This window comes from Chelonus insularis, unplaced genomic scaffold (assembly GCF_013357705.1).
Source record: "Chelonus insularis isolate UGA/USDA-ARS -01 unplaced genomic scaffold, ASM1335770v1 contig_66_pilon, whole genome shotgun sequence".
NCBI classification, from domain to species: domain Eukaryota; kingdom Metazoa; phylum Arthropoda; class Insecta; order Hymenoptera; family Braconidae; genus Chelonus; species Chelonus insularis.
The window spans coordinates 633979-658564 of NW_023276695.1; the positions used below are offsets into that span (position 1 = coordinate 633979).

Consider the following 24586-nt stretch of genomic DNA (forward strand, 5'->3'; position numbering starts at 1 on the left):
ATCTATTATTTAACAGCAAAAAACGTAAAAATCACGAGAAGCTTTCGCGGACGCTTCCACCCGGTTTGGCTGTCCATCGAACATACGAGAATTTTCTAGTGGCGACCCTGTCGGAGAACTATTTTGTATGCTAAGTTACCGACTGAGCTTTTATACAAAAATTCCTAGTTTATCAACTACCAGCAATATTTATAACCTATTTTGTGGAGTTTATAACGAATGTAGATAGTCCATGTAATTATTTTATTTCAAAAAAGATTATGGACATGGTAATAAATTTAAATTTTGTTACATTGAAAGATTAAATTTTATCATACTACAGGTAATAGTTAATTAAATGAATTTTTTGATATTCATATGCAGTTTTTGTATCTATACATGCTGATAGAGGTTAAAGTACTAAAATGCCATTTTCCACGTGTTGATTGTAATACATGATTAAAGAGAGGATTTTAGTCATCATTTACGTCAATGCAATGAATTAATAAATAAATAAAATATAAGATAATGGATAACTGTGCAGTTTGCGGTGGTCAAGATTTTTATCTTGATTCAGGGTTCTATTTCTGCAAAGAATGTCAAACACAACAAGAGGTAAATTAATCAATTATTAATTCATCAAATATATCACTAAAGTCTCAATTTTTTACAGGGAGTTAGAGAACAAGTTGTTGACTATAATCCAACAGAACATGGAACAAGGCTAATTAAGACACGAATTCGTAAAAAGCAAGCGGCTCAAGAAGGTAAACTGAATTTATATCTTTCTTTTATTATTCAAAGAATTATTTACAACAGATCTAATGGACTTTTTATAGAAGTTTCCGGTTGGACTACTTGGGAAAAGTATAATTTCATTATAATCGGATTAGCTAACCAGTTAATTGATCTAGGAGTTTCATCAGATATCAAATTAACATTATTACAACTTTGGGCCACTTATTTAGGAAAATTAGAAGTTGCATTTAAATCTACAACAACCAAAACTCTTCCCAAGCTTCCAAGATGTTATGATCAAAAGTAAGGAGAAAAATTATTTTTCTTTTTTTATTCTGATTTTATATATTAAAAATATTTGTTTAGAGATGTTCAGATCATCTATGGCACGGATGGTAAACCTAAGAAAAAGAAAAAAATTAAAAAAACTGATGGAAGCAGTGTAGCTGGTACATCTATGATATCTGAGAGCAATGTTAGTAGATTCAGTTTGAATAGAGAATTCAACAAGAAAAAGGTACGTTTTGATAATAAAAGTAAATAGAAAACAATTTCAGTTATTAATAGTAATTTTTCCAATAGACATTAATGATGAAATCAGAATATAGAAAATACTTGGAATCCCAAGATGCTTCAGAAGTAGATCGTTTGAGTGAATCTAATGCAAGTCATTCCAGTGTTCAAACAAATGCTAGTGATAAATCGGGAAGACCAAAAAAAAAAATACGCAAGTACATAATAAATATTTTGTATTAATAATACTACTTATAGTAATACTAATTACATAAAATATCAATGACACATACTATTTTATTTGAATCATTTTGATTAAATATAGATCTATTCGTTGGCTCAATAAAAATGCTCAAGAAGAAGCTAAACAAGCCAAGGTATTATCCAAATCTTTACCGAGAAATGAAAAGAGAAAATTTCAAGACAAATATGCATCAGCTAAGTATAAAACTGGGCCGGGAGTTATAACTGCAAAAAGACTATGGGCAATAGTTTATTTAGCTCTACGAATTAATAATGAAAAATTACATTTATCAGACCTCCTAAGGTAAATTTTTCATCAATTTATTTATATTGAATATCTTCAGAATAATTAGAAAAAAATATTGTTAGGTATTCAAGAGAAGGTCACTTATCTTACTTTAGACTAGAACATTTTTTCCCTCCTGACGTTACGTTGTCTACTAGCGAATTAAGTAAAATTCATCCTACTGCTGATTTAGGATACAGAACTATGAGAGCTATAATTAATCGAATGGCGAAATTTCTCCAAGTGTGGGAATTACCACCTACTGATTTAGCTTCATTACTACGTAAATTTTGTACAGAATTGCAACTACCTGGTAATAATGACAGTAATTTTTCTTTATTAATGTGTTTTCATTTAATTTTATCAATTGATTACGAATTATTTATTTATAGAGGGTATTTATTTATATGCGGAAAGATTGTTAGCTTCATCACCACCAGGCATGAACTTTTCCGGAAGGACTGTATTCTTCCCTAATTACGAAGGCAGAGTGATGGCTATTATTATTGTCGTTATGAAAATACTATTCGGCTTGGATGGTATAACCGAATATAAAATTAGCCGAGTGATTGAGAGGATAAATATGTGAGTATATTTTAAGATATTCCTGATTATGCAGTGAATGTTTCGTAGTACACGACTTATTCAACCATTACATTAATCATAGAAATAAATAGGAAGTAATAAAAATTGCTGAATATTCGCTAGCAATTAGTTTTTGATGCTTAAAAAATAATGGTGAAAAAATCTAAGTAATTTATGCAATTAAAAATTCTCTGCAGTGAATATAAAATGAAGACGACTTGACTTGTATCTATAAATAGGCTCCGAATTCCTTAAACGAAAAAGCAAATGCATGCTTGATGAATAGATCAACATTGGAATCCAAATACGTAGTGAATACCATGAAAACTGTGAAACATTAAATATCTGTTAACAGACATCTACTGATAGAATTTTTCCAATAAAATCTTCCAAGATTTCTCTAGGGATCTTTAACTCCAGTACCGGAAATTCGATTAGAATGACGTAACGGGCTATATTTTTAGATTAACTATTGACTTCCAATATTTAACATCTTGCTTTTTATTCTGATAAGAGCGATTGTTAAATAACTATTCAGATCATCAAGTACATTAATTCCTTTCTCTAATCGATAATATTTCAAAAGCACACAATAATAAATAATAGATTAACGGCTCAAATTGAAAGAGGTAAAAAGCAATGTTGATATCAAATTTAGTTAAATGATTCTAATAAAATATATGTAGCACATTTTGTAAGCAGCATTCAAGTATCATAAGAAAGCTTGTTATGTTTAATCAATTCAATGTTTTTTCAAACACATTGCATGTGAACAAACGTAGTAAAGTTTACAATATATCGCGTCTGTCATATCCGATCATTAAAGACGAATGTATCACATATGGACAGCAAATCCATCATGAACGTCACAAAAAAAACTGTGACTGATGAAAAATTGACTTGTCTACCAGTTCACTACTCCATTCAAATATTGATTTAAATATTGAGTAAGTAAAAAAAAAATATACTAGAGTCTCATGAAGCAAATATTCATTGCAGGGTTACTAAAGAAAAAGATTCACTTGACTCAAGACTCTTCAACTTTTGCGAATGGCAGCGATACATCGAGTGTCGACGTTGCATCCTCGTAAATGAGCATCTTCCAACAAAACTGAAACGTGACCCATCTGCTTCAGAGAACAGTCACCTTTATATTGAATTTATTCAGTCGCTCGAGTCTAAACAAGAAATTGATGAAAGTGAGAAAAAGTATAGCCAGGGTTATATTCCTACGCAATTAGCAAGAACAATGAAACAAGAAATAGAACGACTTCAAATAAATGACTTACCACGAAAAGAAATCCCATCTTTTCCACCATCTTTAACACCTCAACACTCTTATCTCCAACAGCTGCTTCAAGATCCTAACAGAGCTCTGCCCAGTATTCTTCGTCAGGATTTTCCCTCGACCAAAGTTGGTTATATAACAAGACCTGAATCGTAAGTAGATTTTTTTTCTTTCTCTAAATCGCGTGATAAGACGGTGATTTAATGTGTTGTAATTTTTAGATTGGTGGCACTTGCAGCTGAATCTAATATAGAGTTAAATTATGTAGATATATCACCACATTTTGTGGAAAAAGTTGTACCGATTTTCAAACCACTTCTTTTACCTGATATTAAAAATCAACGAGCTAACAATATCAACAACGAACCAATAAAAGTTGTAACACCTTCTACAGATAGTAAAGCAAATTCATTGAAGTTCGTAAAGTCAGATGACCCATCAGAGTATCTGCATCGCAAGCATCCAGGCCAGATTTTTATTGATTCTAAAAAGCAAAGATTATTCAAAAAAATGCAAATATTGGAAAAAAATAATAAGAAATATGAGGACGTTGAAGTAGACGATTTTGAATTTGATCAAGTTAATCCTGATGGGAAATTGAAGATTCCTAATGATGAAGATGACATTGGAGAAGAGGAATCAACAAATGCAGAAAAAGCAAAATTAACTGATCTAGAAAAAAATTATAAGTTGATACTTTCTAACTTCGAGAAGCAAATCATGTTAGGTCCTGTAGAAAATCCGTGGGAAGAAGAAAGAAAATTCTGGCATCAAGAAAGGCTTAGAGGAAGGTATGTTAAAAAAAGTAAAATTGTTAAAAATAAAACTGAAAATATGACCAAGAAGAAAGAAGTTGATGAAATTAAGATAGAGGATAATAATACTTCAAATGGAGATACCATGGAAGTGGTAGAAGAGGCTTCTGATAGTAATCCTGTGGCCAGTGACTCAGACGAGCTATTGATTTTAGCAGAAAATATAAAACCAAAACAAAACACCTCGAACAACTCGACTTTGGAGCATGAACAAATGACATTCTTTCGACCATTTAAGGAATACTGGTTACGTCGTTGTCAACATTTTTCTCACATTTTTCCTCAGCATTTTCGTCTGCTTGAAAGAAATCTACCAGTAAACTTTCGTTGGTTACTGCACGAGTGTGCGCATGTTATTGAAATGACTGTTGAAGGATTGTATGAAGAGGTGTGTTTAGTAGAAAGTTATTTCGGTTATGTGTTTCCCAAAAACAATGATTTAGAAAAATGTAAAAAATATAAAACTGAGAACTATCGATCTGAGGCTTATCGAAGTTCTATCAGAAATAAATGGAATACGTGATAAATTGTATTCATGCTCAAAATAAATATTGAAATTCATCGATAGACTGTTTTAAAATCCTAAATGATGTTTGTATGTAATTTCTCCTTCACCTTGAGTCTATTTCGTTGTTTAACACCTGCCCAAGAACCCGCAGAATATCATCAGTAAATTGCAAGTCTAAATTTCGAGTCATACGAGCAACTGTTGCGCTCTCTCATCGGGGGTGCGCTCGGCCATCGTCGGTAATTCTCGGTTTCATGTTTCGTCCCCTTATACTAGTCGTTTGTCTGGCATTTCATTCTGGCTGTGGTGCAGACAGCCGTTAGCTCGCTCGCGATATTGCTTGAAATTATTTCTCATACCACTACGTCGTGCTAGTGAACGTCTTGACGACCGTAAAGACGACGAAGTTTAACGGTGCTAACTATGACGACGACATTGATTCTCACCACGTTTCAAGTATTAATAACAAAAATTTACTCAACATAAACTTACTTCTGACGCCGTTGAGTCCCCGGTTTTCTTCTCATGGGTATATCCTTCAACCGTGAACATCCGTACTTTGATGATGCATGTAGTGCTAGTGTATCTGTGGTGTTTTAACAACTGATAACTGAGCAAATATCGTTTCCATCTTCTCAAGTATTTTACCAGTCACCTGAAAAATTTAAGTGTATTACAAGATCATAATTCTATACACATAATTTAATCTCAAATACTTTTATTATTTTTTTCTGATTTGTTCATCTGTCGTCTGCAATGGTTTACTCCACCCTGGAGCCTTGGTGAGTATCCAATAAACCAATGATTCGCTTTGAAGCTATACTAGTTGTTGTGGGTGCTTTATGTTGCGAGACATCGCTTAAATGAACGAAAATGAAGCCGGCTTGTATGTATAGGATGAAACACGTTCTTAGCTCTCACATGTTGCCAGCATGATGACATTGCATTGCTTTCTCATTCTATTTAACATCTCACTTTATCTTATTTGCTCTTATTTTCATTCGATAGTACTATCCTGTAAGTATTCTCAGTTACGTAGTACAAAACAACTGAGAAATTACGAGGATGAGCAATGAAGGAGTGCTAGTATCTATGTGCAGTAACCTGTCGTTTCAGTTCAATGATTTCCCTTCCTGTCTTCATTACTGTATCTGTAATCGATCACAGTAAAGGTACCATTAACATAAATAGTAATGCTTTTGCTCCAGTGTACTACATCAGCTGTTTCGTACTCAAACTCAGTTTTATTTCAGCTCACTCATTTGTACTACACCCTACTTCTAATTTTTTCTCTCTTTCAACAACTTTTTTCCCTTCTTCGTTTGTATGCGTGTGACAATATGATTAATATCTCGATGTTTTGTCGCACTCTAGACCTTACTCAAGTGAAATGTGACCAACACTACTATCTGCTCAATTTCTTTTTTATTTCACCGACAAAACCATTGTCCACCTGACGGTCATATTCACTTTAATTCTCTTCCATTAACTATTTTCTTAAACTCTTGAATCTTGATCTTGTTCTCTTATCTGGCTTATATATTTTTTCCCCGTCTGCCATCGTATTTAAAATAACACGCAAGCTCAAAGTTTCAAGAATAATATCGATGTTAAAATACTCTTGGTCAGGGTCGTCTGCGAAAACCCCAATATTTGATTAGAATGTTTCAGTTATGTCTAGGGTAATCAGTTGTCATTGTAAATTGTCTATTAAATTCTCGATCGATTTTACCCTCAGTTTACTAGCAAGAGTATAATTAATATGCGGCCGGATAAGGTGTGCCATGGACTTGACTCAAACAGAATCAACCCTCGATCATATCCAATTCAATAAAACTTTAGTTTAATGAAACATAATAATACGTTCTTGCACCCTTGTCTCATCCGAAGATAATACAATTATGTATGTATAAAGGAAATCGATGATTACAGTATCTAATTTTGCTCCATCATCATACTCATGTTGGATCCATATCTAAACTATCAAATCTTGTTCTGTTATTTTGCTCTTGAGTTCACAGTCTTCCTATTGACCTAAAAATAAATCAGATTAATAGATATCTTCCACGACATATGAATAAAGATATTTCAATATAATAATAACAAATTAATTGTCTATTTCAACAAAAGTTTTTGACTGATGTTTCAAATTGTTGAATATTTCATAAATTTTATAGCATTTAGGCCTGTCATGAACTGGCAATCAGTCTTTGCAGCAACAGTGGAAGGAGGAAAGGTCGACTCCTGTAATGGTGGTCTACGTGATCAAAATTTTAATTTATGATAAATCCTGGATAGAAAACATACAATCGAATGTCGTGGCTCTTTTTTACCAAATGTATTTCAAAGTTTTACATATAACTTGAAAAATAGTATTTCGCAGTTAGACTATTTATTGATTGTTATAATAAAAAAATCTCCAAGACATCATTGATTGTGTCATGAAATTTCTTAGAATTTGACGCAGATGCTTCTCTTGAGGGTAGCTAGTTAGACTATAAAAGGAATCGTATGAACTGATGGTCAAAAAAATGTATGACGTCGATCTTTATTGTGGCTCGCGCGCGCATGACCTAATTGTTGTGATCCGTGAACAATACACCTATCAACTTTATTTTGACAGACATGTGTACACGAAATACACGGGTAATTGTGAAACACACATTCACCAAGAAAGACCTTGTTAGAAATCGTGCGAAAATGAGACGATAATGTTTTTTGGATAGGACTCACAATGACTTGTTGATAGAATATTTGATGTTCACTGACAATTAATGACTTGGAGAAAATACAAAACAATTAAAGGACAGAAAAAATTGCGTAAACGCGAAAAACAACTGATGAATAAAGTGTACTATTCACCTTGACCAAGTCTTTTAATCTTCAACGTAATATTTGCAGATCAACTTTATGATCGTACGGTAGTAGCTTATATACACAAAGGAGCACACATGTAACGAACAGTCTGCACTAATCATCTCTATTAAATCCGAATTCAACTGGTTTTTGTTGATGCGTTTGATATACACGTGTTTACTAGTCTTTTATGGTTTTATATATGTTTACAATTCGTTGATATAATTCTTCAATAGAGCCGGTAGACGAAAGAAAAGTGCAACGACAAGATGAATCTGAACTGCTTTAAGTTGTCTAAAATGTTTTTAGCTTGCAGTAACTTAGCTATAACTATAAATTGAATAATACTTGTTGACGTCTGCATATGGAATTCAATCGAAATCCTTATAATCCAGTAGTAATATTGACTTAAGTCTTGTAATAAAATGTTTTTTTTTATTATGATAACTGATCCTACTGTTATTACTGTGACCATTGCTTTTTTACACAATATAAGTAAGATTATTCATCAGCAGTTTTAATTAAAAAACGTATGATAATAAAATTCCCTTGGTATTCAATCCTTTTCAATTAAAAAAAATCCATTATGTTTTTACGTAGATTCAAAGTTACTCCGTTAAAAATTATCGTTAATTAACGAGTCCAATAATAATGATTACAGAGATTTGCAAATGTAATATTAATATTCTTGAAGCCATAAAGAATCAAATTGGCGAACGTACGGATTCACCGATAACGTGATGACCTACTACTAAAATTTACCTTCTTTCTTTTTTTCTTTGTACTGATGTATAAAGTGAGATTATAAACGTCATATGTTTTTCGTTGTGTACATTTAACTATATCTTCAAGTTTACTTATTTACTAGCTCTCTTAATAACTGCATGCACAATAAATAATCCAAGTGTCCATGTGTATGAGTGAGTATCACCTGTTAGCAAATAAGAAAAGCTTGAGTTATCATACGTGGAAGTGACGTAGAAGTATTCAAGAAAAATTAATGAGTGGAATGATAGTTATATTACCTGGTATTATTTTCCAGTGGTGAATGAATAGCCTAGTGCATCTGGAATATCGCAATTGCGAACAGGACAAAGTGAGTACGTTACAAAAAGGTCTATCAAATTTCCACAACGCGTCACGCGGGAGTAGTGGGTCTATGGGGGGCTCCGCCACATCAGCGGACCCCCTGTTGCAATTCAAGCCATCACGGGGTAAATTGTTGGAACGAATCTTCTGGTGTCCAGAGACGTACTCCTGGAACACTAACTTCTACACCGAATTCAACAACTACAATCCTTGGGGCCAAACAAATGAAGAGTCCCTCCGGTATCATGAGGCAATCCAGCCTCACTAAGCTTGGATCCATGATTAATACTGCTGTCAACAAGAGAACTGGTAAGTCGATGGCAAATATGAACAAATAAAGTGAGATAGAAGAGATTATTACAGGCTTACTTTTCTGTCATTGAATAGTTGTACAATTTTCATCCGATGAAATGGAGCATCTGTTATAATAAAGAGATATTCCACTTTCCTTGTATCCATCAGTCGCTTTTCGAAAGCTTTCGAATAATTTTCATGACATGATAAAACCATATAAGATGAGCAAAACGTTTAAATATAAGCCGGAGATACCCTTCCGTTGGCTTTACAAAAAAACTACGACCTTGGACTTAATTCCACACAGGATAGAGTATTAGGTAGGTGGAAGGAATTCATAATCATGAGATTACCAACTCGCATTACCATTACGGGTACTACAATTGTCCAGTATTCGTTAATGTTCTAACTCGTCGTTTATTCTCCATTATCTAAACTCTATAATTGTATTCCAAGTTAATTAATGCCTTTCAATGTTACCCAGTATAGAATAAAATCCGATGAAAATTTTGTGAACAAGTAGTTTCTTCTTCTCTCAGCTAATCTCACATTCTAGCTAACTACATGAGGTAATTTGCTCTGCTTCGACATCATGTTGAACCATGGCCTGCATCATTCAAATAGACGCACTCGTCAATCATTCAATAACAGGCAAATAACGTATGCAGTTATTTTACTACCTTTGTTAATATCTTTCGAATACAATACTTATAACAATTTTAAATTCCATACAACCTCTTTACTAGTCACATCGATTGACCTTGTTGTTATTAACTAGTTACCTCTAATCCAAAACTCAAACATTTCACGTAAATTCTTAGGAAACTTTCTCTGGTTTTCGTAAAGTGCTTGAGTTAGAATACTAATACAGTTTGAAATCTTGTGGACTCTATTGACAGTTGATGAGACTTTTCAAAAGAATGTTTATATCCTTCAAATAAAATCGTTGAGTTGAACTGACAAACACGCTACACTAATCAGTTAGTTATCGTCGGCGCCGAACATCAGCGCGAATAAACATCTTCCGTCTGCCTTCTCAATTTTAGCCTCAAATTTTTATCTTTAATTACATTTTTTTCGTTATTCATCTCATCATGGGGGATGATGATGATGATGATCAGGTTGTGCCTGTACACATGAACTACTCGAAAGTGATAAGAGTAAATGCACTTAGGTCTATCGAGAATGCTACTAGATATAGTAATCGTGAAACTGTTTTGAGATTTCATCAAAGTGAGGGTGAAACCAGTTCATCTCGTGAGTATTAACCTGCCAATTAGTGAACATCAGTGACAAAAAAATTTATTATCAATAAAACTTTTTAAGAAGTCAGTAACTTATACTTAATTGTGCTTAATTAATATAATTCAACTATTCACGTGTCTTGTAGCTTTTGACCAAAAAAAATGGCGGCAATTACGCCACATCTTGTTAATCACAAAGTGGAGAAGTCGATTAGCATTATTAGCAGGCATCTTCTAATATGTTCGACCGATTGCTCTGATGGTTTTCTTTTCTTTGCTTCATTCTCTTTATCATTGTCAAACAATTTAAGCATCATTCAGTTGATTGTTGAATGATTCACATCGAGCAGTGGCATCTTTTGACATAGTCTTTATATTATATTGAAGCCATTTGATAAAGTGAAACCTTTCGAAATTATTGTGAAAATCTTCAATCACATTTTCTGTCAACTGTATTTATCCATCGTAAAATGGAAGTCAATAAATCTTCGTCGGCACCAATTTCTCCAAAATCTTATTCATTACACCATCCATTTAGTGCCCAACAACTGAGGGAACAAGGACCTCTGTTTTCTTCTCTCGAAGAATTACGTGATAAGCTCAATGAACTGCTGGGTAATTAGAAAAGGGCAACGTGTCAATTGTCTGATACAATCATGAATATATAGAGTACCAAATTATTTAACTATAATCAGTCTCACACATCTTGATCTTCACATTTTCATTTAATTGTTGATTTTTCTTAAATAATTTTTATTTTTTCATGTAAATTAATCCTAACCTCTTATTATTCACTTATGTAAATATTGTAGTTTGCATTGATTAATAATTATTCATCAATCGAATTTCATTTCTATTCATTAAAAGATCGTTTTCTTTCAACTAATTTTTATTCGATAATATGTGTATAGCTACTATTGAAAAAAATACATAAAGTGAATGTGTGATGGATTTCTTTGTAATAAAATTTCAAAATAACCGCGAAAAGGTCGTCAATCTCCGAGATAGTTCGAATGCTACCGAATTGATTCGCAAGCGCGCGCGCTTTGCATGACATCCATGGCGGCAGGGAAGGAGGTAAGAAGGAAGAGGGCGCTGAAACCGGTGATAGACTGAACAAACATGGCGGGCTGCTGATATTCGCAGAATTCGACGCACACGATTGTCTCTGGCGCTCGATTACTGTTATAAACGTTCGAGAATACAAATTATCGTTAGTTTGACGTCATAAGGATCATCCGAGACAAAGCTAACATACACTACCGGTCGTCACTTCAAACATTTATAAAGATAAATGATAGTGCAGACTAGTGTGAAAGAAAAAATAGTGACATTAGGGGAAGAAAGTCGTGGTGGTGCAGTGTGATGGTGGTTGGACACGCGTGACTTCGGAATTTTTATACAACGTACTCCAAAAAATTTTGTCTTTTTTACGAATATGTGACACGCGTTGTGATACACCTTTGTGTGTCCTTTTAACTCATTACATAAAACCTCACGGCATTTTCCGTCTTGCCAAATCCGGAACTCTGTGATTACGCAGTGAAGAGAGAAGGACGGATCGAGGCCGGTGCACGGGGTTTCAGTTTTTCCCCGCCACCCACTCTCTCCTTCCTTGCTTACAAAAAAAAAAAGAAAAGCAATAAACAAGAGAGAGAGAGAGAGAAAAAAAAAATCAAAATAGTGAATAAAAAAAATATTTTAATAATGGCCGGTAAGTAAGTACGCGGCACATAGAAAATTAAATGTGGAGAATAACGAATCAAAAAACGTGATACTTTCTTTACTATTTTCTCTCTCTCACACACTCCCACGTTGCGGTTGTCGTAAAAGCGACAAGAGAGCAACCACCTTGCCCACATCTAATCTCTATACCGGGTGCGTAAACCTTGGCCCAGTTGTCACCAAGGTTAACGACTATTTTTCCACTATCTGCAATCCTCTTTTGAATTTTCTTCATCCTCTTCCTGAATAGCATCAACTTTTTAACCTATAAAATTACTCCCCTACTTACTACTTTACCAGCTTACACTCTCTCACGTCAACTCCATCTTGCTGTCTGCGTCTTTCTCTTTTCTTTTCTTTCTCACTCATACCGTCTCCATCTGCTTCTCCTTCTCCCAATTCCCCTGCCACTTTCCTTTAAGGAACTCACCATCCCTCCGCCATCACGCGAACGCGGGTGCAGATGTGCTCGTCGAAGACGACTACAACCACGGTGGCAACGGCCTAATAAAACACGATGGATTGTGGCGAAACTTCAAGTAGGCTACTATTCACCATCACCATAAAAATAAAAAAATCATTTTCAGAACGCGCAATAATGTTTTACTCCAACATCCACGTTCCTTTCTACATCACTCGTTTTTCTAGCCTCTCCAAATCTACCTCTATTTTATCTCCGAACCTTTTCCGTTTTTAGTTTTATGAAAAATTAAATGATGCTCTACTTCCTTATCGCTGTTCATCTTTATAAATAGTCAAATATTTGATGATATTAAATTAATTGCACAATTTAATTAAAGAGCCTTTAGTATTGGAATTTAATTTTGTTGCAGGTAATGGTGACATACAGTGGTGTTTCTCTCAAGTGAAGGGAACTCTAGAAGATGATGTCACTGATGGTGAGAACTCAATTATTTTTGCTCAATCAAATTTATGCGCACATTCCTTCAATATCTTGTCATGACAACTATTATTATCACAATAATACTAATGACCTTGTTTAATAGTTTGATTTATTTATACCTACAATAAATTTTAATTTACTAATGAGTCCAGTCTGTTAACGATCATAAAAAGTGTGCCGTTAACCTTTAAACTACAAAAAAATAAAAAACAGTTATAAAGAAAACTTTTTTATATAACTGGAAAATATACTATCAGTTTGAATTCCATTCAGATTTCTAAATAATATTTTCAGATAAAACTGCATTAGAATATTCTCGAAATAATGATAGACGGTATGCATAATTGACTGGAATAAAACCATCTGATTTCTTATTTAAATCCTGGATTGAAATTTTAACTGATAACATATCTTTTGTTTTCTTTGGAGTAATGTGTAATAAACATGTACATTGATTGTATTTCCAGCTGATATAATCTCTTGTGTGGAATTTAATCATGATGGCGATCTCCTTGCGACAGGAGACAAAGGCGGGCGAGTTGTTATTTTTCAACGAGATCCCATTGTAAGTTTTCTTGTATTCAAATAAAAAATACCAATGTCATTTATTGAATGCAATATTTCTTAAGTTTTTCTCTTTTTATTTTATGTTCATTTAGAGTAAAAATAGTATACCACGAAGAGGAGAGTACAACGTGTATAGCACATTTCAAAGTCATGAGCCGGAATTTGATTACCTTAAGTCACTGGAAATCGAGGAGAAAATAAATAAAATTAGATGGTTAAAACGCAAAAATCCAGCGCATTTTTTACTGTCAACAAATGACAAAACAATCAAACTTTGGAAAGTTAGTGAACGAGATAAAAGGGTGGAAGGATATAATACAAAGGAGGAAAGTGGAGCAATACGTGATCCTGCTTGTATCACTGCCTTGAGGGTACCAACTATTAAACCAATGGAACTAATGGTCGAAGCTTCACCAAGAAGAATATTCGCTAATGCACATACATACCATATAAACAGTATAAGTGTCAACAGTGATCAAGAGACGTACCTTAGTGCTGATGATCTTAGAATTAATCTATGGCATCTTGAGATTACCGATCAGAGTTTTAACATAGTAGACATTAAGCCAGCCAATATGGAGGAGCTTACGGAGGTCATAACAGCGGCAGAATTTCATCCTGTTGAGTGTAATCTATTGGTTTACAGTAGTAGCAAGGGAACCATAAGATTATGTGATATGAGATCAGCTGCTTTATGCGATCGTCATAGTAAGCTTTTTGAAGAACCAGAAGATCCAACAAATAGAAGCTTTTTTTCTGAAATTATTTCTAGTATAAGCGATATCAAGTTAAGCAATTCCGGCCGTTATATGATCAGCAGAGACTACCTCAGTGTCAAAGTGTGGGATCTTCACATGGAGACGAAACCTATAGAGTGTTATCCTGTAAGCTTTGTTTTATTTATTGATGTTATTTTTTTTGATAAACATTAAGCTTGGATGAAAGACAAAATCCAATGATTTTTATTTGTTTTGCTTTCAGGTACATGAATATTTGAGATCAAAGTTGTGCTCACTTTATGAAAATGACTGCATTTTTGACAAATTTGAATGCTGCTGGAGTGGTAATGATTCGGCAATAATGACAGGCTCTTACAATAACTTCTTCCGTGTTTTTGACCGAACAACAAAGCGTGATTTAACGCTAGAGGCAGCGCGTGACATAGCTAAACCAAAAACGCTCTTGAAGCCACGCAAAGTAATTTTTTAAAATAATTCGATCTAAATTCAGTACTTTTTATATAAATACTAACTGTGAGTTACTATTTGTTCATTTTATTTTGCAGGTATGTACAGGAGGTAAACGAAAGAAGGATGAAATAAGTGTCGATTGTTTAGACTTTAATAAAAAAATATTGCACACTGCATGGCACCCATCGGAAAATGTAGTTGCAGTTGCAGCTACAAATAATCTCTTCCTATTTCAAGACAAACTCTAGCACATTTGTGTGCAGGTATAATTGATCTTACCAATAAAGAAACTTTGATTGGATAATAAATATTTAGTTAATTAAATAACAGTGTTTTTTTTGTAGATTATTCAACGCTATATACTAACGTGAATTTTGAGTACGGCCTTAAATTAAGGCGTGCGAATATGTCCGGCTGTTCGTGGAAAGACGATAGTCACAATCGACTGATTCGAGAGGGAGTACATGTAACATCCATAGAAGTACACGTGCACAGCTTGTATAGAAGTAAAAATCACAGACAGATATGCAAATGCATGTAAAACAAAAATGGAAAGCTAAAAAGAGAAACGTATCACACTTGATCGTGTCGTTAAATTATGTGCATCATCGGAAATACTAAGAAATCAAAATAAAAATATAAGTGAATACAATTGGATTTGATAGTGTGCGTGCGCTAACGTCGAAGTTATGATGCCCCAAGTCTTGAAGTTAAGTATTCATTGATTTTCTTTTAGCCTTACCTATTGAAATTCAGTGAATAAACCGGGAACCGCCGTATATACGTCTAGCCACGACGTGATAGCTAATTAATTTAATCTTTCATCATACGTAATATATAATTTTTTATTATATTCTCCTCATTCATTAAGTATCACCATTCATTTACACCACACCAAGGGCATTTTACGACGCTCAGTTGTCGAAAACTTACTGTCTTCTAAGAAGTTAACGATTAATCTATTAGTGAATCATCAACTTTCTATTGTCATCAAATAGTCAACATAAAGATCAATTGTAAAATTAAATTTTATACTTTCTAGGCCTAAATCTCTACTTTTATTTTATTTTTTTATTATCAATCAATTGATACATCATCCATAATCGAATATGGCCAATGAACAGTGTGTGTGGTGTTTTCTCTGTAATTTACAAAAAACAAAGTTACTGAAGGTAATAATGCAAGAGTATTAATTTAATTGAAAGAAAAGAAATTATTTTCTAAAACGAAAGTTTAAAAAAAAATGTAATACATTGTAAAAAAGTTATTTTAAACAGCATAATGAATTTTCCATACATTTTGTCTTAATCTTATACTGTATGTTGTTCTAAAAAAAAATCAATATGTAAATTAAGTTCTTTATTTTATTTTTTACTGGATCATGGCGTAGCAAACTATTTTGATACCTGCATTATCTCAGCAATAACTATCGATTTTCAAACACCAAGTGACTTACGAGCTGAGTTATAACATAGTATAAATACAAAAATCATAGAAAACGAATAAATAGGACAGAATCAATTTATTTCATCGAAAAGTTGTCTACTTTAAGCGTGAGCTGTAATTTTCTATCGCAAGAACAATACATATATATATAATATATATTATAAATACATCTATCGATAATAATGCATATTCATCACCTACATAACTTTGTAAAACTCTTTTCCATGATCTGGTTAACAATGCACTCAATGAATTTTTGATCAATCTTTCTCACTCCATGATCTAATCATGTATGAATTCGTGTGTAAAGTGTAAACGTATGAGTGATATAACAGAGTATAATTGATGAAATTAAATAATGAGAGATTGAAGATTAGTCCGTTTGCTTTTGAAATTAATTAACATGAATATAATACAATGACAAATCCGCTAGCAATATCGAGGCGGAAGGTAAGTTTAACTAAAAAAGCAAAATAAATGAGCTTTCGTTCTCTCGATTAATTCATGTACCTGTAGCTGATCGAAGTGAGCCAGTTAATGTTCAGTGGAGCATCTATTGTTTGTTTTGTCTGATAGTCGAGAAAGCTAGAGCGAAATAGATACAGAGAGTGTGAGATGAGAATGAAAAGGGGAAAGCCATGATATCGGCTTTTAACGGGGTCAGGTTATCGGTTTTGTTCGATTTTCTTACGGTTGGATGAACAAGAAAGCGGAACTTCATTATCTCATATTTGGCTCAGAGAGCCTGCACCATTGTGATATACATAATACATGTTATACAATTATACATTAGATTGAACAAATCCTAACAGTATTTTTTCTTAGAACACAAAACACACATACGATTCACGCCGTAAGTTAGACGATTATTATGTTAACACATTGCATTGATTAAATACAGTGTAAATGTGCTATTGTAATAGTTTAAATGGTAAGATAATTTGTTGCACCAGTGCAAGACGCAGGGGCATGATAAAAAGACACTAATTTGTACAAGGCTTTGTAATAAAATAATGATGGAGCGAATATAAAAGAATTGCTTTTTCGTTCTGGATAGTTAAATAACATAAGCTTCATTGAGAGCTTGTCTCATAAATTTAGAGATTATCTCAATGCTATAATGTACAATGTACGACCAAAAAAAGGTCGGGTTTTCTGATGTATGATAATGATAGTACGAACAATATTTTATATACAGTCAGCATAAAATAACAATTTCTCTACTTCTTAGGCATTTTTCGCCTAATCGCTTTGCCCATTGCTTCAATGCCTACTTGATAATGTTTATTATTTTTATTATTACGAGAATATAATTAGTTAATTAAATTATAAAACGTTGAGTCTAGTGCCAATTATTCCAGGTAAATAAGTTGGTAATTTATTAATTCATGAAAGTAATTATCAACTTACGTATTTCGTATACATTCCTCATATTATGATTATAAATCTTTTTTTGTTGACTTGTGGATATTTTTTTATCCAATCTTCTATCTTATATTGTTTGGTTTTGTAAGGTATTGTAAAATTGATTGGCAGGTTTTGTTAGTACATAATTTATTCTATTATAGTACGAAGACAAAAACACCATTACTTCTAATATACTAAAGATAAAGGTACCTATGATATAAGTTTGAATAAAAAAACTTTAAAATATCTGTTTTCTGTATTAAATAATTGCCCAGTTTGCTTTTGATTTACTTTTAATTATTATTATTATTATTATATTCTAAGGCATCGGAGCAGTGGCTCCATACAGCCGTTCGCTTTCGGATTTACTTTTAATTGATCTGATAAAATGTTGACAATTAATCATTCAAATAAATAATCAAAAAGTAGAGAGCGCTGTCAAGCAATTTTAGTTGAAGTAATTACCGTTAGACGGCTTCCAAGTTTTCTGTGTAGATGGTAGAATTTATTCCTTCAATTGAATAATTACTCTTTAGTTCACAATAATTACGGTTAACTGATAAAATTAAATCATTAAATAACTATATTTTTCATCGTTAATCTTTTGTATAAAATATTCATGTAGAATCAGCAGTCGACTTGTGGTTAGAGTGAGAGTAATATGAACCGTTGATAACATTCTTTATCACAGTTTCTTTGTCAAAGGCATTTGTTGTCAGTGTAGTGTTGCAAAATAATCATTGAATAATTAATCAAGTTTTTTGAGTTTCGTATTGAAAAATGGCTGCTCATGATTATTTAAGTGATCCGAAAAATCCTTTTTTTTCGTTAGAGGATGATATTGATGATGAAACATTTTTGAGAAGTGCACCTCCACGTCAAAATAACGTCACTCATAACAATCCTTATGTTAACTTTGATGATAACTTTGAAAGACAACACCAATTACTTGAAGAACGTAAGAAAGCAATTGAAGAAAGAACTATTCAATCTTCTGAAAGGTCCATATCATTATTAAGAGATTCAGAGCAAATTGGAGCTGCGACAGCTGAGGTTTGTTATTTTTTGTTTTCAAGTTTGAGTACAGTTTAATTAGTGTCTAATTACCTGACTCATTGTGTTCTAGGAATTGATTAGACAAAGGGAACAGCTAGAGAGAACAGAAAAAAGGCTAGATGATATAAATAGTACCTTAAGATTCAGCCAAAAACAGATACAGGGAATAAAAAGTGTATTTGGTAGTTTGAAAAATTATCTTAGTAGAAAATCTCTTGATGCTCCAACGCCTACCATGACAAGTGGCAGTAAATCACCTGATAGTGAACGTTCTGGTTCGAGCAGCAGTATATTGAATAATTCCATTGAACAATCTAGAACAACTTTAACAGCAAATCATCCAACTCTGCAACGTAGAGGACTTTTAGATGATGATATCGATGACAAAAAATATGATTCACCGATTACGAATGTCAGCAAAGTTTTAGAACGTAATCTAGATGAAATGAGTGGATCGTTAGCTCGACTAAAAGGCTTAGCTATTGGTTTGTCAGAAGAAATTGATTCCCAAAATGATTTAATTGAAAATGTGATAACTAAAACTGATAAAGCAGATATTATGCTTGAGAGACAGAATAAAGACATGAGATATTTATTAAAAAAATAGGAAAAATAATAATCAAATCTGAATTCATAGAAACTCGGACTAATGTACATGTCCTTTAGAGTAAACACGAATTATTGAATTATAAGAAAATATTAAGCAATTTTAAATTATAAGAATTCTGCTTTTTGGATAAAAGGATTTATTTTACATGCCAATGTGTTTATTTTTATTTATGTCAAATATGTTTATGTGATCACTGTGATTCAATCATCTATCAACATTATTCACTATGATAACAAATATGTATATGTTATGTAAAAAATTGTTATTCAACTGCATATTACCAAAGCATCAATATCTAGCTTTGTATTTTATCCAAGGGGGAATTTTACAGGAAACTTTTTCAATTTTATGAGCTCAACGAAACTGCCGGTTATATTAGATGAACAAATCAAGATTATCTACTGATTAATTAATAAAAAACGTCACTAAATAATGATCTATATGTTGTTGTTACTGTTAATACATTAGTGTAATTTGGAAAATTTTCAATTGTGTTGTATAGACATCATTTCTTCATAACGAATCATACTTAAGAAGTTTAATAATAATTTTATAAATCAGAACCAAGTGTATCATTCATTGAAAGAGTTAATCTTTGACTCATATGTATTCTTTATTAATCGAATGCAACGTTTGTTTTATTATTACTTAAACCAACTATGAAGTCTCAGGAGTTCTTCTTGCCCAAATTCGACCATGTGGTCCACGTGAAGGACCAGGTATTCCAGGTCGGCGTCCACCCATATTAATTCTTTTCAATTTCACGGGACTTTGTCACATTTTGTCCACAAATCAAGGCCTAAAAGTTTTTATTAATTTAAACAACAAAAAAAGAATGACTGTATTGTTTGTAGATCGAAACAAATTGATATAAGAAAATTTCTTGACTGGTGAGAAGTTTTTTCTAAAAATTTTTTACTCGTTTAAATTAAATGAATACAAACAATGCATGTATTTTTATTCAGATTTTAATTGAATAATAACATACCATCACGTTGAAAATTAATAGAAGCAATATTCCAACATTGGCAAATAACATAGTCTCACAAGCAAGGTAATAAAACGGATTTTTTAAAAGTTACTTTCACAAAGTTTTTCCATGAACTAATTCATTCACATAAAATACACTCTTTTTATACTCAAGCAAGAATAACAGTAGTAATTAGTTTGTTTTATGTACTGTCATGGAATTGTTATAACCTTCTGACATGGATGAAAAAATTTATTTAATGTTTAAACATATTAAATCCTTAATCTACAATTATACATCCTTTAATACAACAAAAAATTATGTAATTTATACATCAACTATCTATGACAAAAAAAAAACATTTATAGAATTACGGACGAAATAATTCAGATAATTTTATTTTAAATTAATTGGAAACCAATTATAAAAATAGATTATTTTAACGCTAATGTTAACGTTGAATAATTTTGTTAGTTACAGCGATTAAACATTGATATTAAAAATTATATTTTTATCAATTAATCGGTTCATTTGTCGTTTCAGCCTCATTTTCCTTTGCATCATCTTCATCATTTGATGCGTCTGTAGTAGTTTCAAAATATACAGAACTATCAAGAAAATGAGAAGCTTCTGAGCTGTTAGAATCATCAGAGTTATCGGAACCATCCGAGCTATCAGAATCATCTGAACTGCTAGAATTACTTGAAGTACTTTCTGAAGAATCTGAGCTAACTGACTTATCTGTACCGTTTGGATCAATAGTGCTGCTTACTGTATCATCTTTATTTTCAATTGATCTTTTCATTGGATGGCTGTTACAATGCATGACCTAAAGAAACACATTGTTATTGAAAAAAAATCGACTATTTCACTGATAACAAGTGTTTAAACCTACCAACACACTTATAAGAACAAAAATAACACTTGTTTGTAATAATGCCATAGCAAATATTTTTTTAACACTCGTTACAATTTATAATGCTGGAACGGACAAATGATGCTTTCGAGAACTAAAAATGAATTGTTCATTACAAATGATTTTATTCTTTTTTCAACTATATTACATTAAAAATATTGTTTAATCTATCTACCATCGAAACGTCATATCAAGCTTCCGGAGTAATAAAAAATATAAAACATAATTATGTGAATAATATACGATTTTGATTTTATTTTTTTTTTATCTATGCTTTCAAGTTGTATAAGATGATGCTATTAATAATGATGATACAACTTACACGTATATTACTTTCATGATTAGGACAATGTTACTAAAAGACTTTTCACTGATTATTAAAAAGTTTATTTCAAGTTCATCATAACAATGAAAATAGTATAACTAGCATTAGAAATAATAAAATAAGTATCATCTATTTTTGAGTAATTTTCATTTTTAATAAAAATTTATTGTGTCTGTAATAATTAAGATTTGATACAATCAACAGTAGTTATATAAATTCTGAATGAGCCTTCATTATTTTGCTATAGATAGATTCTTCGATTAGTCTCTCGTGAATAACAAATCAAAATAAAATCACGATGAGATATTTATTGTATAATAAAGTTAATAATAAACAACTGGCTCTTCAACAATGTTGGGTACTGATGTTGCTTCGTAAGCCAACCGAGCTGCTTCTCGTTGAGCTGCAATTGCTTCATGTTCAGCTGCTATTTTTCTAAAGAGTTCCATATGATGATTTCTTGCTTTGGCTACACTATATGTTTCCTGATCAAACATAGATATGATAAATAAAAAATATTATTTATATTTATTTCAACTTTTTTATAACTTTTAATACCCTTGGTAAGACTTGATCTGCATTCCCTGGGTTGGCTTGAGCACTAGCAATTTTATTATAGAGTCGGAAATGCTTTTCTCTTTCCAATTTTACTGCTTCTGAATCCTCAGGAAGTTTTTGAACATCTTCAAAATTTTTTAGAATTGGATGAAAACCATTTTTATCTGCTGTATAATCAACTGTTCTAATCTTAAACTTAGGATCAATGTAAGCATAAGTGCCTAAAAAAATGATATTGTTTAGTTTTAGGAATGACTTTAAGTTGAAAAGAAGTTTGTAAAAAATTGTACCATGAATTACTCCTGAACCATCTCCAGACTCTGATCGATATCGATCAATTTGTCCAGGAAATCTTCCAGCTTTGTAATGAAAGCTGTATGGTACTGGCGGTGGTGGAATGGTAGTTGTTTCTTGTGGTTGATATTGAGAGACAATATGAGAAACATCACCAAAACACTGATTACTCAGGGAAAGAACAAATATAAACAAAAACGAAAACTGAAACATTCCGGAACCTTATTGATATTTTCAGCGTGTCAACTTCACCTCTAGACGTTTCAATGTCCTACTGAGAGGATACGCGATAGTGAAAGTATTATAAGACGTAGTCTGAGGCTTAAGCAGCTTTCTCAACATTTTATTACACAATATTTCAAAATATTGTTTTGAAAACAATAATTATACCAAAAATCAACCAGTCCATCTTTATTTTCATCATCCCTTTATTAGGTATACAACGTAAAAATATCAATATTTAATTAATTAATTTCCATATTATTTTTAATAAAATATACGGCGTGAACGCACCTTTAACATCTGCATGATGATACTTAAAAGCTATAAGTGGCCATGATTATTGTTGGAAATTTACGTAAGAGATGATTCATTTAAATACGATCATGACACAGGTGGAAAAGTGGTAGCAGGATATATCAATATTAATCGTTTATTATAAATCAAAATATTCTTAAACTATGTAATAAGCCATCCCACTAGTTTACCTACGTCTATGTCTATGATAATCATTCAAAGATAATTATTTAAAAATTATTCTTATTGATCAATCAATGTCGATTTTCTTAAAACTACCTTCAATGCCAAAGAGATCGGTTATATTCTTTGCCTTTCCAGGTCGAAGAGATTCATTAACGCGCTGATTAGCCTCTTCCTCAAGAAACCAAGCACGATATGATTCTAATCGTTTAAGATGTGCTTCATGTAGTTCCATCAATGATCCACCCTTACCACCTGATTCGTTGGGTAACAAATCAATTGGAAAATGTTTTGCAACAGTTTCCAATGTTGAGTGTACAAATAACTGCAAAATTATTTAATATTAACCCATCGAATAAAGTGATGAGATTATTTTATAAAAATAATTAAATATTTTCATTGTACGTACGATATCCATGAGTTCCTTTTTCATAAATGGCTTCATCATATTCAGTATAATTTCCATAACCGGAATTGAGTTGGTAAAATGCATGCCTTTTAGACGCACTGGTAGACCATCTTGAAGGTAGAACAAGAATTTTTTCAATCCCATCGGACTAAGTCGAGTTGTGTGACCGAAAGATAGACCAGCTAAATCGACAACAATAATATGACCCTGCATGGTTCCTTCAGTATACATCCAAAGATCCATCGCCATGTTCCAGTATTTGATTGCATCATTATAAACATATGCTGAAGGTTCATAGTCAATTAATCGGGCAAATATAATTTTGTACCCTTCTGGTGTTTCACCTTTCAATGGCATATAAGCACTAAAAATATTTTGAAATTAATTCAATGTAAAAATATCAATATTAATAATATAAATATCATCAATGAATTAATAATTACGCTGTTTTGAACATTCGACGAAGATCTTTGTTTCCCAGAGGATCTCTGTTAGCAAAAAACTCTGTCACATGAGTTCTGCATGTATAGAAGGTATCAATAGTCGTTTTAGTTGGTTCAAGACGATAATAGTTACTATGAAGAAATAGAACCAATTCACTATCTGTAATCTTTGGCAAATGAGGCTGCTTTTGACACCATTCCCTTAGCATTTGGATATCAGAATCTTTCAACTCTGGATTCTTTTGCTTCTCTTCTTCAACAGTTTTCATTTGAATCAAAGCCATGATTAAATATCTGGAATATTTGTGGAATTAATTATTATAACAACTTCTATGATAATTATTCAATGTAATTCAGCAATATACTAAACGTTACTTGAATTAGATTTGAATATTGCTGGAGTTTTCCCAGTTCACTAGATTGCTGACTTTAGACTGAAGAAAAACTCAAATCCTAATGGAAATAAAAACATCTAGCAGATACTTGGAGCTTAGCGTGACTGAATTGTGAGTATGACTTTGCAAGGACGGATATACAATTAAATCATATATGATTGAGAGGTACAGTACAATATATAACATTTTCAAAGCATAAAACTTTTATTGTCCTACGCTTAAAGGCCAGACACT

At 32.3% G+C, this 24586-nt stretch overlaps 6 protein-coding genes across 10 annotated transcripts; 3 read left to right on the forward strand and 3 right to left on the reverse strand.

The window, feature by feature from the left end:
- The first annotated feature begins 200 nt into the window (after positions 1–200).
- Positions 201–5034, forward strand: TAF1B (TATA box-binding protein-associated factor RNA polymerase I subunit B). The gene is made up of 11 exons (XM_035089409.1): positions 201–269; positions 364–594; positions 653–746; positions 819–1020; positions 1084–1234; positions 1300–1448; positions 1556–1777; positions 1843–2072; positions 2152–2344; positions 3344–3784; positions 3854–5034. The coding sequence occupies exons 2-11, from the start codon at positions 508–510 to the stop codon at positions 4968–4970; spliced, it is 2886 nt and encodes a 961-aa protein (XP_034945300.1). The 5' UTR covers positions 201–269; positions 364–507; the 3' UTR covers positions 4971–5034.
- A 224-nt stretch (positions 5035–5258) lies between these two features.
- tws (protein phosphatase 2 regulatory subunit tws) lies at positions 5259–17296 on the forward strand. 5 transcript variants are annotated; one of them, XM_035089461.1, is made up of 8 exons: positions 5259–5737; positions 8854–9209; positions 12997–13062; positions 13535–13632; positions 13727–14518; positions 14616–14831; positions 14920–15087; positions 15169–17296. In XM_035089461.1, exons 2-7 carry the CDS (start codon positions 9125–9127, stop codon positions 15070–15072), a joined length of 1410 nt encoding a protein of 469 aa, XP_034945352.1. In that variant the 5' UTR covers positions 5259–5737; positions 8854–9124; the 3' UTR covers positions 15073–15087; positions 15169–17296. The 5 variants fall into 5 exon arrangements, with proteins under 5 accessions (XP_034945352.1, XP_034945351.1, XP_034945349.1 ...); XM_035089460.1 differs by lacking the exons at positions 5259–5737; positions 8854–9209 and adding an exon at positions 10141–10451 and having other exon boundaries at positions 15155–17296; XM_035089458.1 differs by lacking the exons at positions 5259–5737; positions 8854–9209 and adding an exon at positions 10143–10451.
- Positions 17297–18134: 838 nt separating this feature from the next.
- Positions 18135–19783, forward strand: Snap29 (Synaptosomal-associated protein 29kDa). Its single transcript, XM_035089464.1, has 2 exons — positions 18135–18730; positions 18804–19783. The coding sequence occupies exons 1-2, from the start codon at positions 18458–18460 to the stop codon at positions 19338–19340; spliced, it is 810 nt and encodes a 269-aa protein (XP_034945355.1). The 5' UTR covers positions 18135–18457; the 3' UTR covers positions 19341–19783.
- Positions 19784–20783: 1000 nt separating this feature from the next.
- On the reverse strand, positions 20784–21549 carry LOC118070696 (dentin sialophosphoprotein-like). The gene is made up of 2 exons (XM_035089465.1): positions 21209–21549; positions 20784–21142 (listed from the first exon to the last, which is right to left on the reverse strand). Exons 1-2 carry the CDS (start codon positions 21254–21256, stop codon positions 20828–20830), a joined length of 363 nt encoding a protein of 120 aa, XP_034945356.1. The 5' UTR covers positions 21257–21549; the 3' UTR covers positions 20784–20827.
- Positions 21550–21686: 137 nt separating this feature from the next.
- Positions 21687–22703, reverse strand: LOC118070608 (Cuticular protein 57A). Its single transcript, XM_035089313.1, has 3 exons — positions 22403–22703; positions 22113–22333; positions 21687–22039 (listed from the first exon to the last, which is right to left on the reverse strand). Exons 1-3 carry the CDS (start codon positions 22617–22619, stop codon positions 21878–21880), a joined length of 600 nt encoding a protein of 199 aa, XP_034945204.1. The 5' UTR covers positions 22620–22703; the 3' UTR covers positions 21687–21877.
- A 125-nt stretch (positions 22704–22828) lies between these two features.
- LOC118070607 (alpha-tocopherol transfer protein-like) lies at positions 22829–24474 on the reverse strand. Its single transcript, XM_035089312.1, has 4 exons — positions 24333–24474; positions 23958–24251; positions 23515–23878; positions 22829–23430 (listed from the first exon to the last, which is right to left on the reverse strand). Exons 2-4 carry the CDS (start codon positions 24239–24241, stop codon positions 23173–23175), a joined length of 906 nt encoding a protein of 301 aa, XP_034945203.1. The 5' UTR covers positions 24242–24251; positions 24333–24474; the 3' UTR covers positions 22829–23172.
- Between the last annotated feature and the right edge of the window lie 112 nt (positions 24475–24586).